This window comes from Oncorhynchus nerka, linkage group LG6 (genome assembly GCF_034236695.1).
Source record: "Oncorhynchus nerka isolate Pitt River linkage group LG6, Oner_Uvic_2.0, whole genome shotgun sequence".
Classification (NCBI taxonomy): Eukaryota; Metazoa; Chordata; class Actinopteri; order Salmoniformes; family Salmonidae; genus Oncorhynchus; species Oncorhynchus nerka.
Genome location: NC_088401.1, coordinates 79,933,189 through 79,951,707, shown reverse-complemented (window position 1 = coordinate 79,951,707; position 18,519 = coordinate 79,933,189). Strand labels below are relative to the sequence as shown.

At 44.3% G+C, this 18,519-nt stretch overlaps 1 protein-coding gene across 1 annotated transcript; it reads right to left on the bottom strand.

Annotated features, from left to right (window-relative positions):
• Positions 1-2,597: 2,597 nt before the first annotated feature.
• On the bottom strand, positions 2,598-16,320 carry LOC115124294 (ras-related protein Rab-9B-like). The gene is made up of 3 exons (XM_029653702.2): positions 16,115-16,320; positions 4,644-4,976; positions 2,598-4,097 (listed from the first exon to the last, which is right to left on the bottom strand). The coding sequence occupies exons 2-3, from the start codon at positions 4,791-4,793 to the stop codon at positions 3,636-3,638; spliced, it is 612 nt and encodes a 203-aa protein (XP_029509562.1). The 5' UTR covers positions 4,794-4,976; positions 16,115-16,320; the 3' UTR covers positions 2,598-3,635.
• Positions 16,321-18,519: the final 2,199 nt, after the last annotated feature.

The following is an 18,519-nucleotide window of genomic DNA, read 5'->3' as shown; positions in this document are numbered from 1 at the left end:
AAACTTGAGAATGGGACGGAGATTCACCTTCCAGCAGAACAATGACCCTAAGCATACTGCTAAAGCAACAGGTTGTTTAAGGGGAAATATTTAAATGTCTTGGAATGGCCTAGTCAAAGCCCAGACCTCAATCCAATTGAGATCTGTGGTATGACTTTGCTGTACACAAGCGGAACCCATCCAACTTGAAGGAGCTGGAGCAGTTTTGCCTTGAAGAATGGGCAAAAATCCCAGTGGCTCGATGTGCAAGCTTATAGAGACATACCCCAAGAGACTTGCAGCTGTAATTGCTGCAAAAGGTGGCGCTACAAAGTATTGACTTTGGGGGTTAATAGTTATGCACACTCAGGTTGGCTTATTTCTTTTACAAAAAAATATTTGTCATCTTCAAAGTGATAGGCATGTTGGGTAAATAAAATGATAAACCCCTCCCCAAAAAAGATTTCTATTTTAATTCCAGGTTGTAAGGCAACAAAATAGGAAAAATGCCAAGGGGGTGAATACTTTCGCAAGCCACTGTAGATGGTAGAAAACCCACAGTAAATATCAGAACCTAAATTAACTAATGAAAAGAAAAAGGGGATCTGCCATAAGCCAAACAAAAGAACTGTTACACCTATAAGGAAGACACTTTATTGATTAAGAACATTATATCATTGATGTCAAGAGAGACCGACTAAAAAAATGAAAGGGATCTCACAAAATAAAAAACGGTATGTACCGTAGTAGCTAAAACTTTGTTAACAAGAAATGTGTGGAGTGGTTGAAAAACGAGGTTTAATAACTCCAACCTAAGTGTCTGTAAACTTCAACTGTACGTACCGTAGTAGGGAAGGGATGAAATTAAAACAGGCGTCTCCTGCAACTCTCACACGTAGACATAACACTTCTGATTCAGACAGGCCTACAAAGCCTAAAGGATGAGAAAATACTGTCGCATCTGGTATAGATACAAACTACCTCAAATAGATATGTACCCAGTGTTCAACAGATATGACAGAAACATCTTTCCCTTTGGAAAAAAATCTAACAAATCAAATCCCTTTTTGTGCAGTAAACATTTGTCCTGGTACAGTAATGTGTGCAGTCAATGTTGTCAGTTCTTAAACAAGATGTGACTGGATCAAGTCCAGCTTCATGTAGAGGTCTATGTCAGTGTATTTAATATGTATATGTATTATGTTAAATGATATTCCTCTGGTCAGTCAACACACCATGTCTATATGTATTATATTAAATGATATTCCTCTGGTCAGTCAGTCAACACACCATGTCTATATGTATTATATTAAATGATATTCCTCTGGTCAGTCAACACACCATGTCTATATGTATTATATTAAATGATATTCCTCTGGTCAGTCAGTCAACACACCATGTCTATATGTATTATATTAAATGATATTCCTCTGGTCAGTCAACACACCATGTCTATATGTATTGTATTAAATGATATTCCTCTGGTCAGTCAACACACCATGTCTATATGTATTATATTAAATGATATTCCTCTGGTCAGTCAACACACCATGTCTATATGTATTATATTAAATGATATTCCTCTGGTCAGTCAACACACCATGTCTATATGTATTATATTAAATGATATTCCTCTGGTCAGTCAACACACCATGTCTATATGTATTGTATTAAATGATATTCCTCTGGTCAGTCAACACACCATGTCTATATGTATTATATTAAATGATATTCCTCTGGTCAGTCAACACACCATGTCTATATGTATTATATTAAATGATATTCCTCTGGTCAGTCAGTCAACACACCATGTCTATATGTATTGTATTAAATGATATTCCTCTGGTCAGTCAACACACCATGTCTATATGTATTATGTTAAATGATATTCCTCTGGTCAGTCAACACACCATGTCTATATGTATTATATTAAATGATATTCCTCTGGTCAGTCAACACACCATGTCTATATGTATTATATTAAATGATATTCCTCTGGTCAGTCAGTCAACACACCATGTCTATATGTATTATATTAAATGATATTCCTCTGGTCAGTCAACACACCATGTCTATATGTATTGTATTAAATGATATTCCTCTGGTCAGTCAACACACCATGTCTATATGTATTATATTAAATGATATTCCTCTGGTCAGTCAACACACCATGTCTATATGTATTATATTAAATGATATTCCTCTGGTCAGTCAACACACCATGTCTATATGTATTATATTAAATGATATTCCTCTGGTCAGTCAACACACCATGTCTATATGTATTGTATTAAATGATATTCCTCTGGTCAGTCAACACACCATGTCTATATGTATTATATTAAATGATATTCCTCTGGTCAGTCAACACACCATGTCTATATGTATTATATTAAATGATATTCCTCTGGTCAGTCAGTCAACACACCATGTCTATATGTATTGTATTAAATGATATTCCTCTGGTCAGTCAACACACCATGTCTATATGTATTATGTTAAATGATATTCCTCTGGTCAGTCAACACACCATGTCTATATGTATTATATTAAATGATATTCCTCTGGTCAGTCAACACACCATGTCTATATGTATTGTATTAAATGATATTCCTCTGGTCAGTCAGTCAACACACCATGTCTATATGTATTATATTAAATGATATTCCTCTGGTCAGTCAACACACCATGTCTATATGTATTATATTAAATGATATTCCTCTGGTCAGTCAGTCAACACACCATGTCTATATGTATTATATTAAATGATATTCCTCTGGTCAGTCAACACACCATGTCTATATGTATTATATTAAATGATATTCCTCTGGTCAGTCAACACACCATGTCTATATGTATTATATTAAATGATATTCCTCTGGTCAGTCAGTCAACACACCATGTCTATATGTATTATATTAAATGATATTCCTCTGGTCATGAGACCTGACAATGTGATAGAATCGTGTTCTGGTCTAAGTACCTATGAGACGTTAGAAGACTTAGCAGACAGACAGATAAAGAAATGAATGAGAATGTTGCTGTGCCACAAGCAGCCTGTGCTCTTGGAGAGGAGAACAGAAAGGACACATGAATATTATCAGATTAAAATGACTGTTCTGTAAGAGGGCTAGGGTAGCCTAGTGGTTAGAGCTTTGGACTCGTAACCGGAAGGTTGCAAGTTCAAATCCCCGAGCTGACAAGGTACAAATCTGTCGTTCTGCCCCTGAACAGGCAGTTCCCTAGGCTGTCATTGAAAATAATAATTTGTTCATAACTGACTTGCCTAGTTAAATAAAAAATAACAAAATATGCTGAAAACATTACACAGGGCAGGTACATGAAGCTGGCTGGATGTAGTAAAGAGCAGTTTTGTGCTATACTGCTGAAAGCAGAGTGAGTTGAACAACATATTGTACCTCATTGATAAACTTTAGAAATCAGATGTGTCGATACCGACAACCCAACACTCTTTAAAATCAGCTGCATTGATAGCCGATCATCATGATCGGGTATATTGATACCCGATCATCAGTCTCAGCAGCTTGTACCTGCATCAGGTAAGTAACCATAGAGATCAGTGGAGAGCAGAACAGCTCTCTAGCCCTCAGGATGCTACAGGCTGGACGGAGAGAGAAACCAGTCCTTTCAACCAATCAGCAGCAAGAAGAGCGCGGTACTTTACGGTTGCCGTGGAGATCGATAGTGCTACTCAACAGCGTGTGGTCGATCTGATCCTCCGCCGCCAGAACCTCCCGTACCGCTGCCTCGAATGCCACTCCCACGTTAGTATCGTCCTTAGCACTGGTCTCGAAGTAGGGACAACAGCCGTTCTCCTCGCACCAGGCCCGAGCCTCGTCCTCCCCCACCTCCTTCCCCTCCTCCTTGTCCACCTTGTTGCCCAGGACAACGAAGGGGAACCTCTCTGGGTCTCGTACGTCAGAGTAAAACATGAACTCTTTCTTCCAGCTGGCCAGGTTCTGGAAGCTGTGCAGGTCGTCTACAGCGAAGGTGAGGAGGCAGCAGTCGGCGCCACGGTAGAACGGCGTCCTCAGGGACTTGAAGCGCTCCTGACCCGCCGTGTCCCAGATCTGAAGGGTCACCAGGCGCCCGTCCACCTGGAGGGAGGGAGGAAGTGAATGAAAACATGAATTGTCCCGAAGAGAAACCTTTACTGTCCCCAAAGACAATTAGATTTGTACATAATATACACCGCCATCATAAAGATATAAAACAGTAGACAAGAATCAATGACAGTAGTAAAACAATAGCTTAATAAAACACATTTTGTCAAAAAGTAATCCACTGCACTAGCCTATAGAGAGAACAGAACAAATTACTGCTCAACCTGCCCCCCCAGGAATTTGAATTTACAAACCGAATTACGAACTGTATCCACATGTTGTCTACTGTAATTATTGCATGTACTTATGTATCTATGCACTCACGTGCAGATGCTTTGGTTTGTTGAGATGCAAGACACATTATAATAATTATTATTATTCAATTTCAGACAGACCTTGGCTCTATCTCCTCGCCGCCTCCTCAATCTTATTGGAGAAAGTCCAAGGTCCCTCCCCTCATTTTAAATTTTGAGAAGAAGGCAAGGGGATATAATGCCACGAATGAAGAAAAGATGAATTCAGAAAGGGCTCTAATCTGACCTCCAGGTCTCTGTTGAGGAACTCGACCCCGATGGTGTGGAAGGACTGGGCGTCGAAGCGGTCCGTGACGTAGCGGTTCATTAAGGAAGATTTCCCCACGCCACCGTCCCCCAGCAGGATCACCTTTAACAGCAGGCTCTTCCCGCTCATCACAACCCCCCCGCCGCTGCTAGTCTCCGCAGCTCACCAGGCCGTTCCGTGGCAAGGCCCCCTCCCTCTGCTGGCAGGCTGGCTAGCCTGGAGCCAAGCCTTCTAGCTGGGTTACTGACCACTGTGACCCAGCCTTCACCTCGTGATAGGCTACTGGGGTAGTACTATCAGGGTCAATGCAACCTGAAGGATGAGCAGAGAGATTTTTTTTTAAACTATCAAATCCAATGTTATTGGTCACGTACACATATTTGGCAGATTATCGTGAGTGTAGCAAAATGCTTGTTCCTAGCTCCAACAGTGCAGTAATACCTAACCATATAAAACATGCAAATACCAAAAATGTTAAGAAAATCATTTAGAAAAATATAAAATAGTAGAGTCCGGAATATACAGTTGAAGTCGCAAGTTTACATACATTTAGGTTTGAGTCATTAAAACACATTTTTCAACCACTCCACAAATTTCTTGTTAACAAACTATAGTTTTGGCAAGTCGGTTAGGACATCTACTTGGTGCATGACACAAATAATTTTCCCAACAATTGTTTACAGACAGATTAGTTCACACAATTCCAGTAGGTCAAAGGTTTACATACACTAAATTGACAGTGCCTTTAAACAGTTTGGAAAATTCCAGAAAATTATGCCATGGCTTTAGAAGCTTCCGATAGGCTAATTGACATCATTTGAGTCAATTGGAGGTGTACCTGTGGATGTATTTCAAGGCCTACCTTCAAACTCATGGGAAAATCTAAAGAAATCAGTCAAGAAAGCCAAAAATTATAGACCTCCACAAGTCTGGTTCATCCTTTGGAGCAATTTCCAAACGCCTGACGGTACCACAATCATCTGTACAAACAATAGTACGCAAGAAAAAAACACCATGGGACCACGCAGCCGTCATACCACTCAGGAAGGTGTTCTGTCTCCTAGAGATAAACACCATGGGACCACGCAGCCGTCATACCACTCAGGAAGGTGTTCTGTCTCCTAGAGATGAACACCATGGGACCACGCAGCCGTCATACCACTCAGGAAGGTGTTCTGTCTCCTAGAGATAAACACCATGGGACCACGCAGCCGTCATACCACTCAGGAAGGTGTTCTGTCTCCTAGAGATGAACACCATGGGACCACGCAGCCGTCATACCACTCAGGAAGGTGTTCTGTCTCCTAGAGATAAACACCATGGGACCACGCAGCCGTCATACCACTCAGGAAGGTGTTCTGTCTCCTAGAGATGAACACCATGGGACCACGCAGCCGTCATACCACTCAGGAAGGTGTTCTGTCTCCTAGAGATAAACACCATGGGACCACGCAGCCGTCATACCACTCAGGAAGGTGTTCTGTCTCCTAGAGATGAACACCATGGGACCACGCAGCCGTCATACCACTCAGGAAGGTGTTCTGTCTCCTAGAGATGAACACCATGGGACCACGCAGCCGTCATACCACTCAGGAAGGTGTTCTGTCTCCTAGAGATAAACACCATGGGACCACGCAGCCGTCATACTGAGGAAGGAGACGTGTTCTGTCTCCTAGAGATAAACACCATGGGACCACGCAGCCGTCATACTGAGGAAGGAGATGCGTTCTGTCTCCTAGAGATAAACACCATGGGACCGTGCAGCCGTCATACCGCTCAGGAAGGAGACGTGTTCTGTCTCCTAGAGATAAACACCATGGGACCACGCAGCCGTCATACTGAGGAAGGAGACGTGTTCTGTCTCCTAGACATAAACACCATGGGACCACGCAGCCGTCATACTGAGGAAGGAGACGTGTTCTGTCTCCTAGAGATAAACACCATGGGACCGTGCAGCCGTCATACCGCTCAGGAAGGAGACGTGTTCTGTCTCCTAGAGATAAACACCATGGGACCACACAGCCGTCATACCACTCAGGAAGGTGTTCTGTCTCCTAGAGATAAACACCATGGGACCGTGCAGCCGTCATACCGCTCAGGAAGGAGACGTGTTCTGTCTCCTAGAGATAAACACCATGGGACCGTGCAGCCGTCATACCGCTCAGGAAGGAGATGAGTTCTGTCTCCTAGAGATAAACACCATGGGACCACACAGCCGTCATACCACTCAGGAAGGTGTTCTGTCTCCTAGAGATAAACACCATGGGACGGTGCAGCCGTCATACCGCTCAGGAAGGAGACGTGTTCTGTCTCCTAGAGATAAACACCATGGGACCACGCAGCCGTCATACCACTCAGGAAGGTGTTCTGTCTCCTAGAGATAAACACCATGGGCCCACGCAGCCGTCATACCACTCAGGAAGGAGACACGTTCTGTCTCCTAGAGATAAACACCATGGGACCGTGCAGCCGTCATACTGAGGAAGGAGACGCGTTCTGTCTCCTAGAGATGAACACCATGGGACCATGCAGCCGTCATACCACTCAGGAAGGAGACGCGTTCTGTCTCTTAGAGATAAACACCATGGGACCACACAGCCGTCATACCACTCAGGAAGGAGACGTGTTCTGTCTCCTAGAGATAAACACCATGGGACCACGCAGCCGTCATACTGAGGAAGGAGACGTGTTCTGTCTCCTAGAGATAAACACCATGGGACCACGCAGCCGTCATACTGAGGAAGGAGACGTGTTCTGTCTCCTAGAGATAAACACCATGGGACCACGCAGCCGTCATACCGCTCAGGAAGGTGTTCTGTCTCCTAGAGATAAACACCATGGGACCACGCAGCCGTCATAACACTCAGGAAGGAGACACGTTCTGTCTCCTAGAGATAAACACCATGGGACCGTGCAGCCGTCATACTGAGGAAGGAGACGCGTTCTGTCTCCTAGAGATGAACACCATGGGACCACGCAGCCGTCATACCACTCAGGAAGGAGACGCGTTCTGTCTCTTAGAGATAAACACCATGGGACCACACAGCCGTCATACCACTCAGGAAGGAGACGCGTTCTGTCTCCTAGAGATAAACACCATGGGACCACGCAGCCGTCATACTGAGGAAGGAGACGTGTTCTGTCTCCTAGAGATAAACACCATGGGACCACACAGCCGTCATACCGCTCAGGAAGGAGACGTGTTCTGTCTCCTAGAGATAAACACCATGGGACCACGCAGCCGTCATACTGAGGAAGGAGACGTGTTCTGTCTCCTAGAGATAAACACCATGGGACCACGCAGCCGTCATACTGAGGAAGGAGACGTGTTCTGTCTCCTAGAGATAAACACCATGGGACCACGCAGCCGTCATACTGAGGAAGGAGACGTGTTCTGTCTCCTAGAGATAAACACCATGGGACCACACAGTCGTCATACCGCTCAGGAAGGAGACACGTTCTGTCTCCTAGAGATAAACACCATGGGACCACGCAGCCGTCATACCACTCAGGAAGGTGTTCTGTCTCCTAGAGATAAACACCATGGGACCACGCAGCAGTCATACCACTCAGGAAGGAGATGCGTTCTGTCTCCTAGAGATGAACACCATGGGACCACGCAGCCGTCATACCACTCAGGAAGGAGATGCGTTCTGTCTCCTAGAGATAAACACCATGGGACCACGCAGCCGTCATACTGAGGAAGGAGACGTGTTCTGTCTCCTAGACATAAACACCATGGGACCACGCAGCCGTCATACTGAGGAAGGAGACGTGTTCTGTCTCCTAGAGATAAACACCATGGGACCGTGCAGCCGTCATACCGCTCAGGAAGGAGACGTGTTCTGTCTCCTAGAGATAAACACCATGGGACCACACAGCCGTCATACCACTCAGGAAGGTGTTCTGTCTCCTAGAGATAAACACCATGGGACCGTGCAGCCGTCATACCGCTCAGGAAGGAGACGTGTTCTGTCTCCTAGAGATAAACACCATGGGACCGTGCAGCCGTCATACCGCTCAGGAAGGAGATGAGTTCTGTCTCCTAGAGATAAACACCATGGGACCACACAGCCGTCATACCACTCAGGAAGGTGTTCTGTCTCCTAGAGATAAACACCATGGGACGGTGCAGCCGTCATACCGCTCAGGAAGGAGACGTGTTCTGTCTCCTAGAGATAAACACCATGGGACCACGCAGCCGTCATACCACTCAGGAAGGTGTTCTGTCTCCTAGAGATAAACACCATGGGCCCACGCAGCCGTCATACCACTCAGGAAGGAGACACGTTCTGTCTCCTAGAGATAAACACCATGGGACCGTGCAGCCGTCATACTGAGGAAGGAGACGCGTTCTGTCTCCTAGAGATGAACACCATGGGACCATGCAGCCGTCATACCACTCAGGAAGGAGACGCGTTCTGTCTCTTAGAGATAAACACCATGGGACCACACAGCCGTCATACCACTCAGGAAGGAGACGCGTTCTGTCTCCTAGAGATAAACACCATGGGACCACACAGCCGTCATACCACTCAGGAAGGAGACGTGTTCTGTCTCCTAGAGATAAACACCATGGGACCACGCAGCCGTCATACTGAGGAAGGAGACGTGTTCTGTCTCCTAGAGATAAACACCATGGGACCACGCAGCCGTCATACCGCTCAGGAAGGAGACGTGTTCTGTCTCCTAGAGATAAACACCATGGGACCACGCAGCCGTCATACTGAGGAAGGAGACGTGTTCTGTCTCCTAGAGATAAACACCATGGGACCACGCAGCCGTCATACTGAGGAAGGAGACGTGTTCTGTCTCCTAGAGATAAACACCATGGGACCACGCAGCCGTCATACTGAGGAAGGAGACGTGTTCTGTCTCCTAGAGATAAACACCATGGGACCACACAGTCGTCATACCGCTCAGGAAGGAGACACGTTCTGTCTCCTAGAGATAAACACCATGGGACCACGCAGCCGTCATACCACTCAGGAAGGTGTTCTGTCTCCTAGAGATAAACCCCATGGGACCACGCAGCAGTCATACCACTCAGGAAGGAGATGCGTTCTGTCTCCTAGAGATGAACACCATGGGACCACGCAGCCGTCATACCACTCAGGAAGGAGATGCGTTCTGTCTCCTAGAGATAAACACCATGGGACCACGCAGCCGTCATACTGAGGAAGGAGACGTGTTCTGTCTCCTAGACATAAACACCATGGGACCACGCAGCCGTCATACTGAGGAAGGAGACGTGTTCTGTCTCCTAGAGATAAACACCATGGGACCGTGCAGCCGTCATACCGCTCAGGAAGGAGACGTGTTCTGTCTCCTAGAGATAAACACCATGGGACCACACAGCCGTCATACCACTCAGGAAGGTGTTCTGTCTCCTAGAGATAAACACCATGGGACCGTGCAGCCGTCATACCGCTCAGGAAGGAGACGTGTTCTGTCTCCTAGAGATAAACACCATGGGACCGTGCAGCCGTCATACCGCTCAGGAAGGAGATGAGTTCTGTCTCCTAGAGATAAACACCATGGGACCACACAGCCGTCATACCACTCAGGAAGGTGTTCTGTCTCCTAGAGATAAACACCATGGGACGGTGCAGCCGTCATACCGCTCAGGAAGGAGACGTGTTCTGTCTCCTAGAGATAAACACCATGGGACCACGCAGCCGTCATACCACTCAGGAAGGTGTTCTGTCTCCTAGAGATAAACACCATGGGCCCACGCAGCCGTCATACCACTCAGGAAGGAGACACGTTCTGTCTCCTAGAGATAAACACCATGGGACCGTGCAGCCGTCATACTGAGGAAGGAGACGCGTTCTGTCTCCTAGAGATGAACACCATGGGACCATGCAGCCGTCATACCACTCAGGAAGGAGACGCGTTCTGTCTCTTAGAGATAAACACCATGGGACCACACAGCCGTCATACCACTCAGGAAGGAGACGCGTTCTGTCTCCTAGAGATAAACACCATGGGACCACACAGCCGTCATACCACTCAGGAAGGAGACGTGTTCTGTCTCCTAGAGATAAACACCATGGGACCACGCAGCCGTCATACTGAGGAAGGAGACGTGTTCTGTCTCCTAGAGATAAACACCATGGGACCACGCAGCCGTCATACTGAGGAAGGAGACGTGTTCTGTCTCCTAGAGATAAACACCATGGGACCACGCAGCCGTCATACCACTCAGGAAGGAGACACGTTCTGTCTCCTAGAGATAAACACCATGGGACCGTGCAGCCGTCATACTGAGGAAGGAGACGCGTTCTGTCTCCTAGAGATGAACACCATGGGACCACGCAGCCGTCATACCACTCAGGAAGGAGACGCGTTCTGTCTCTTAGAGATAAACACCATGGGACCACACAGCCGTCATACCACTCAGGAAGGAGACGCGTTCTGTCTCCTAGAGATAAACACCATGGGACCACACAGCCGTCATACCACTCAGGAAGGAGACGCGTTCTGTCTCCTAGAGATAAACACCATGGGACCGTGCAGCCGTCATACTGAGGAAGGAGACGCGTTCTGTCTCCTAGAGATGAACACCATGGGACCACGCAGCCGTCATACCACTCAGGAAGGAGACGCGTTCTGTCTCTTAGAGATAAACACCATGGGACCACACAGCCGTCATACCACTCAGGAAGGAGACGCGTTCTGTCTCCTAGAGATAAACACCATGGGACCACACAGCCGTCATACCACTCAGGAAGGAGACGTGTTCTGTCTCCTAGAGATAAACACCATGGGACCACGCAGCCGTCATACTGAGGAAGGAGACGTGTTCTGTCTCCTAGAGATAAACACCATGGGACCACGCAGCCGTCATACTGAGGAAGGAGACGTGTTCTGTCTCCTAGAGATAAACACCATGGGACCACGCAGCCGTCATACTGAGGAAGGAGACGTGTTCTGTCTCCTAGAGATAAACACCATGGGACCACACAGTCGTCATACCGCTCAGGAAGGAGACACGTTCTGTCTCCTAGAGATAAACACCATGGGACCACACAGCCGTCATACCGCTCAGGAAGGAGACACATTCTGTCTCCTAGAGATAAACACCATGGGACCACGCAGCCGTCATACCACTCAGGAAGGTGTTCTGTCTCCTAGAGATAAACACCATGGGACCACGCAGCAGTCATACCACTCAGGAAGGAGATGCGTTCTGTCTCCTAGAGATGAACACCATGGGACCACGCAGCCGTCATACCACTCAGGAAGGAGACGCGTTCTGTCTCCTAGAGATGAACACCATGGGACCACGCAGCCGTCATACCGCTCAGGAAGGAGATGCGTTCTGTCTCCTAGAGATGAACACCATGGGACCACACAGCCGTCATACCACTGAGGAAGGAGACACGTTCTGTCTCCTAGAGATAAACACCATGGGACCACGCAGCCGTCATACCGCTCAGGAAGGAGACGCATTCTGTCTCCTAGAGATAAACACCATGGGACCACGCAGCCGTCATACCGCTCAGGAAGGAGACGCGTTCTGTCTCCTAGAGATAAACACCATGGGACCACGCAGCCGTCATACCGCTCAGGAAGGAGACGGGTTCTGTCTCCTAGAGATGAACACCATGGGACCACGCAGCCGTCATACCGCTCAGGAAAGAGACGCGTTCTGTCTCCTAGAGATGAACACCATGGGACCACGCAGCCGTCATACCACTCAGGAAGGAGACGCGTTCTGTCTCCTAGAGATGAACACCATGGGACCACGCAGCCGTCATACCGCTCAGGAAAGAGACGCGTTCTGTCTCCTAGAGATGAACATACTTTGGTTCGAAAAGTGCAAATCAATCCCAGAACAGCAGCAAAGGACCTTGTGAAGATGCTGGAGGAAACAGGTACAAAAGTATCTATATCCACAGTAAAACGAGTCCAATATCGACATAACCTGAAAGGCCACTCAGCAAGGACGAAGCCACTGCTCCAAACCCACCATAAAAAGCCAGACTACGGTTTGCAACTGCACATGGGGACAAAGATCGTACTTTTGGAGAAATATTCTCTGGTCTGAGGAAACAAAAATAGAACTGTTTGGCCATAATGACCATCGATATGTTTGGAGGAAAAAGTGGGAGGCTTGCAAGCTGAAGAACGCCATTCCAACCGTGAAGCACGGTGGTGGCAGCATCATGTTGTGGGGGTGCTTTGCTGCAGGAGGGACCGGTGCACTTCACAAAATAGATGGCATCACGAGGAAGGGAAATTTGGTGGATATATTGAAGCAACATCTCAAGACATCAGTCAGGAAGTTAAAGCTTGGTCGCAAGTGGGTCTTCCAAATGGATACATGCTGGTAGACCCTGACAATGAGCAACAGAACTTAGTCCTAGAAAGAAAACATCACGTGGCTGTCTTTTACCAGGAAGAGAAGTGGAGAGAGAGAGGAGCTAGAGACAGAACAAGAGAGAGTGGTTACTAAAATTAACAAACTAAAATAGCAGCAGCCTTAAAAATGGTAACAACAATACTGATACAACAACAATCTCTTCTCATACCCACTGTATCTGGAGCTATTTGCAAGTGATGCCCCTCCTGTATGAGATGTGCTGGGTATAGAGATGTGTAAGATTACCGGGGTGGTTGTCCTTAGGGACACCTGATAGGGGTGAATGACCCAGAGAAACTCCCCCTCTAACAAACCCAGGGATTGGTTGAGCTGGAGATTGGCAAGTCGTAAAATGTACTACCGATGAGCTAAAGTTACTCTGCTGTACATCACGACGCCCATGTTGTTGATAACAATGTATAGGAAGCAACGCTGAACCCGTGTACAGTATGGTTGAAAATCACATGGGAGAAATACATATTAATGTGACATGGTTCTTGATTTACAATACAGCTTTTAGTACACTGTTTCTTATTATGCCGCATATCTGGAATGTGGATGAGAGATCCTAAGAACAGATAGTTAGCTAACTCACAACAACTCAGAATGTTCTCTTCACTACCAGAGATTTCCATAACAACAACGATGAGTCAGGAAGATAAGCACACGACTGAGTCAGGTACACCCGACACTGAGCTGCTCCATGACTGCACAAGCTTGCTGTCAAAAAGGTGTTTAATTAAGTGATTCTCAACAAACATGACAACAACAAAAAACGAAACATTTCCCACCACAATTCCTCTTGGATCACTAATATTAGGATCTGTATTCATCTATTTCATAATTATTTATGTTTATTGATCATATATTATGCATTTTACCACAATTACCAACGCAAAAATTATTGTTACCGCAATAGTTTATGTCCAAGTCCAAAAAAGCTAAACAAATCCATTTCTAATATATATATATATTTATTTTTTTACATTCCTCACCTAATAAAAAGGCCATGACACTCATTTATTTTAATGTATTAACATTTATTTAGCAATTTCTCATTACCATCATTTTGTTTTTGTCATAATTACTTGTGTATACATGTTTTTTTTTATGTACACATTTGTATAAAGAACAAAAGGCACACTATCAGATTAAGCCAAAATAACTAAAGTAGACATTTTATTTTCCTAAATATCGGTGCAATAAGGTAATGATAAGCAGGTTTCAGAGATGAGGGTTTTATAGTTTGAAAAACTGTACTGAGCTCTATTAGAGATTCAGTAACCCAATACATCAAACCGTGTCAGTTGTTAATCCCAAATGACTTGCATAAAACTAAAATCACTGATCAAAATGCAATTGACTAAAATAACCCTTATTTTAGCCTAAGTATAAAGGACTGTAATTAAGTACATGTATCTTCAAAAATCAAAAATGGACTTAAGCATAAAAAAGTCCCTTAAATGTAACATTTCCAAGGTCTTTCCAGGTAACATTGCTGTATTAGTACATGGATGTGTGTGGTTCTTTAGATGTATTTGTAAATTGAACGGGATGGCATAACATGATATGCCTAAAGTATCTCAATATGTGAGATATGGACCAAAAACTGTCTTGGGATATCAAACAACAGTATAAGTAAGTGCTAAAACAGATTCCTGTGCCATAATAGGGAATAACCTCCTTTAAGTGGAAGTTTCTCTTTGCTGAAAAACAAACTCTAGATTGTAAGTAAATTAAATGGGGTTTATAAACCTATATTTCTTGACTCCCACCTACCTAATCAAATAACTGTTTTACAAATAATCCATACAATAGGTGTAAGCAATGGTCCTAGTAAATAATGAAAGCTACCAGCACAGCACACCCATTAATTATACATTAGAACGAGTTTATTTTATTACCGAAATTAAAAGTCTCACCTAAAAATGATGCAGTAATGAGAAATGTGTGTTTGGTAATCAAATAAAATGTTATGTCACATGTGCCAATTACAAACAGGTGTAGACCTTACAGTGAAATGCTTACTTACTTACAAGCCAAAAGTGCAGTTTTAAGAAAAATACTTTTTAATTTTTTAGGTAACAAATAATTAAAGAGCAGCAGTAAAATAACAAGAGGGGCCCTTAGCTCAATCTGCAAGTAATAGGAGACTTCCATTATGGATCAACAATTGACCACATCAGTAAAGCCCATTCATGCCTCCATGTTGGTAAGGTAATGGTTCTTCAAGTTGATCCCAACTTTAGCATTTTAGTCATTTCGGTAATGAGAAAGTTAAGTGTTGTAAAGAGGGTGTTTGAGAATACCATCGTCATTCTGAAGGTATATAAACTCATCTAACGACTGATCCTCTAGTCTAGATGATGCATCATGGGTTACAGCAACTTGAAAAGGTGTTATGGTAATGAGTGTTTTTATATAATAAATATTATAGTTTAATGTAAACTTATATTAATGTTTAAAAATATATATATATAATTTATGTTGGAGTGAGCCCCTGGTTATCCGCAAATAAGAAAACGGTGCCGTGTGGTTTGTTTAATATAGGGAACTTGAAATGATTTATAATTTTACATTCGACACTGTGTCATAAACTAGGCATGTTAGTCTTCAGAAAGATAGAAAACCATGATGCATCTGCAACAAACTAACTCAATTTGCCACTGCCATGACTAAGACTGGTTTCATGAGAATCACCGAATTGATTAGAGGCTCACCAACTACTGTACCTATTAACGTTATATTGTTGTTCTGGTGCAATGTTATTGTAGCGAATGAAATCTGAGGGTTCCCATTTCGTAAATGCAGCTACATATTACACAGGACATCTAGCTAGATATAGGGATGAATAGCTGGCAAATGAAATGGCGACGATGATAACAAAATGCCAAACAGTAGCCAGCTAGCCTGTTACCGTTAGCTAGCTTATCCACCGGGATGGGTTGTGTTGTTGACATCAATTGTTCTGAATTATTAAACTAAACTACGAATAAATAGACCGGTTTGAACAAACACGCACCATATTCAATATTACTACATGTGACTGCATTATTTTAAGGCGTAAAATCGTTTTCGTTACCTCATGTTGTACCGTGTTATAAATCATAGCTTGCCCAGTTTTGCATCTGAGATTTTGACGGATTGTGAACACTTGCTTGTTGAGGCGCGTCCCCGGTATTTTCCAGTCTAGGGTAATAATCAGTCCAAACGGTTGCAAACAGTTTCTTTTTGCAACAAACCCGAGATTTTATATTGGATATATTCAATGTAGGTCGCGCCCCGTTCCATTCCATTTGCTTCCGTTTAAGAACATTTTGAAACAGAATTGGCGTAATGAATACACCCCTAAATCCAGTCGCGACGCTTGGTCCTAAAGCCCGCGAGATTCCCTCCCTGGTCTATCTAATTATTTTGCGGCCAAATTTGGTCCATGCTCTGTGAGCCTCTGTGACCAGGAGAATACCAGACTGGAAGCTGAACGGGCCTATAGGAAAGCACCAGAGAAGAGGCCGCCCCCCCAGCCTAAACTGGCCTATAATTCTCATAGGGGATGTCCTCTACCCAGTCCAAGATTTTGAGACCGTCAGGACCGACACACCAATGACAGGTAGGCACCACCAGCCTGAAATAAAGGGCTTTATCTTTTTGTAAATAATTGTAGTTTTGACCCTTATAGCACTGTATGACAGTGTACTGTTTGCAGTGAGAGATATTCCTCCTTTGAGGAAGTGTCTTCAAATACACACACATGTTTGTTTTTCTCCTAACATTTCACATAAACTGCTGTGCTTATTAGCCTGATTTATTTGTGTGTTTTTCCAGCTTGGTCCAGATGTGGCCGCAGGACTACAGGCAGAGCCTAGGTCAGGCTGAAGGATTGGAGTCTCCAATCAGACATAACGAGTCAGACCCTGCACTGCTCTGGCATCACATCCAGGAGTTGGCTATGAGGAGGGCCAAAGGAAGACAGGCATAAGAGCCAGAAGTAACTGAGAAAGTCCCTTATTGACAGTATTTTTTGACAGGAAGAGGAAAGACATGTACAGTTGAAGTCGGAGGTTTACATACACCTCAGCCAAATACATTTCAACTCAGTTTTTCACAAATCTTGACATTTAATCCTAATAAAAAGTTAGGATCACCACTTTATTTTAAGAATGTGAAATGTCAGAATAATAGTAGAGATAATGATTTATTTCAGCTTTTATTTATTTCATCACATTCCCAGTGGGTCAGAAGTTTACAAACTCAATTAGTAGTTGGTAGCATTAACTTTGGAAGTATGCCTGGGGTCATTTTCCATTTGGAAGACCCATTTGCGACCAAGCTTTAACTTACTGACTGATGTCTTGAGATGTTGCTTCAATATATCTACCAAATTTCCCTGCCTCATGATGCCATCTATTTTGTGAAGTGCACCAGTCCCTCCTGCAGCAAAGCACCCCCACAACATGATGCTGCCACCCCTGTGCTTCAAGGCTTGCAAGCCTCCCACTTTTTCCTCCAAACATATCGATGGTCATTATGGCCAAACAGTTCTATTTTTGTTTCCTCAGACCAGAGAATATTTCTCCAAAAAGTACATTCTTTGTCCCCATGTGCAGTTGCAAACCGTAGTCTGGCTTTTTTATGGCGGTTTTGGAGCAGTGGCTTCTTCCTTGCTGAACGGCCTTTCAGGTTATGTCAATATAGGACTCGTTTTACTGTGGATATAGATACTTTTGTACCTGTTTCCTCCAGCATCTTCACAAGGTCCTTTGCTGTTGTTCTGGGATTGATTTGCACTTTTCGCACCAAAGTACATTAATCTCTAGGAGACAGAATGCATCTCCTTCCTGAGTGGTATGACGGCTGCGTGGTCCCATGGTGTTTATACTTGCGTACTATTGTTTGTACAGCTGAACATGGTACCTTCAGGAATTTGGAAATTGCTCCTAAGGATGAACCAGACTTGTGGAGGTCTACAATTTCTTTTCTGAGGTCTTGGCTGATTTCTTTTGCTTTTCCTGTGATACATCACAGGACATCCAATACATCCACAGGTACACCTCCAATTAACTCAAATTATGTCAATTAGCCTATCAGAAGCTTCTAAAGCCATAACATAATTTTCTGGAATTTTCCAAGCTGTTTAAAGGCACAGTCAACTTAGTTTATCTAAACTTCTGACCCACTGGAATTGTGATACAGTGAAATACAAGTGAAACAATCTGTCTGTAAACAATTGTTGGAAAAATTATTTGTGTCATGCACAAAGTAGATGTCCTAACCAACTTGCCAAAACTATAGTTTGTTAACAAGAAATGTGTGGAGTCATTGAAAAATGAGTTTTATTGACTCCAACCTAAGTGTATGTAAACTTTCGACTTCAACTGTATTTGGACATGTCAAGAGACTTGCACCCCTAAACCAGTGAGTTGTGGACCAGTAATGCTTGGAGAATCTACCACAATGTTAATGAACTGTTACTGAACTGGAGAAGAT

What these genes read in the sequence shown, in the direction of transcription:
- LOC115124294 (XM_029653702.2), bottom strand. Translation starts at nt 4,793, where the DNA reads ATGAGCGGGAAGAGCCTGCTGTTAAAGGTGATCCTGCTGGGGGACGGT. An exon ending in TCCTCAACAGAGACCTGGAG is followed by an intron (nt 4,098 to 4,643) that starts GTCAGATTAGAG and finishes CCCTCCCTCCAG; the next exon opens with GTGGACGGGCGCCTGGTGAC.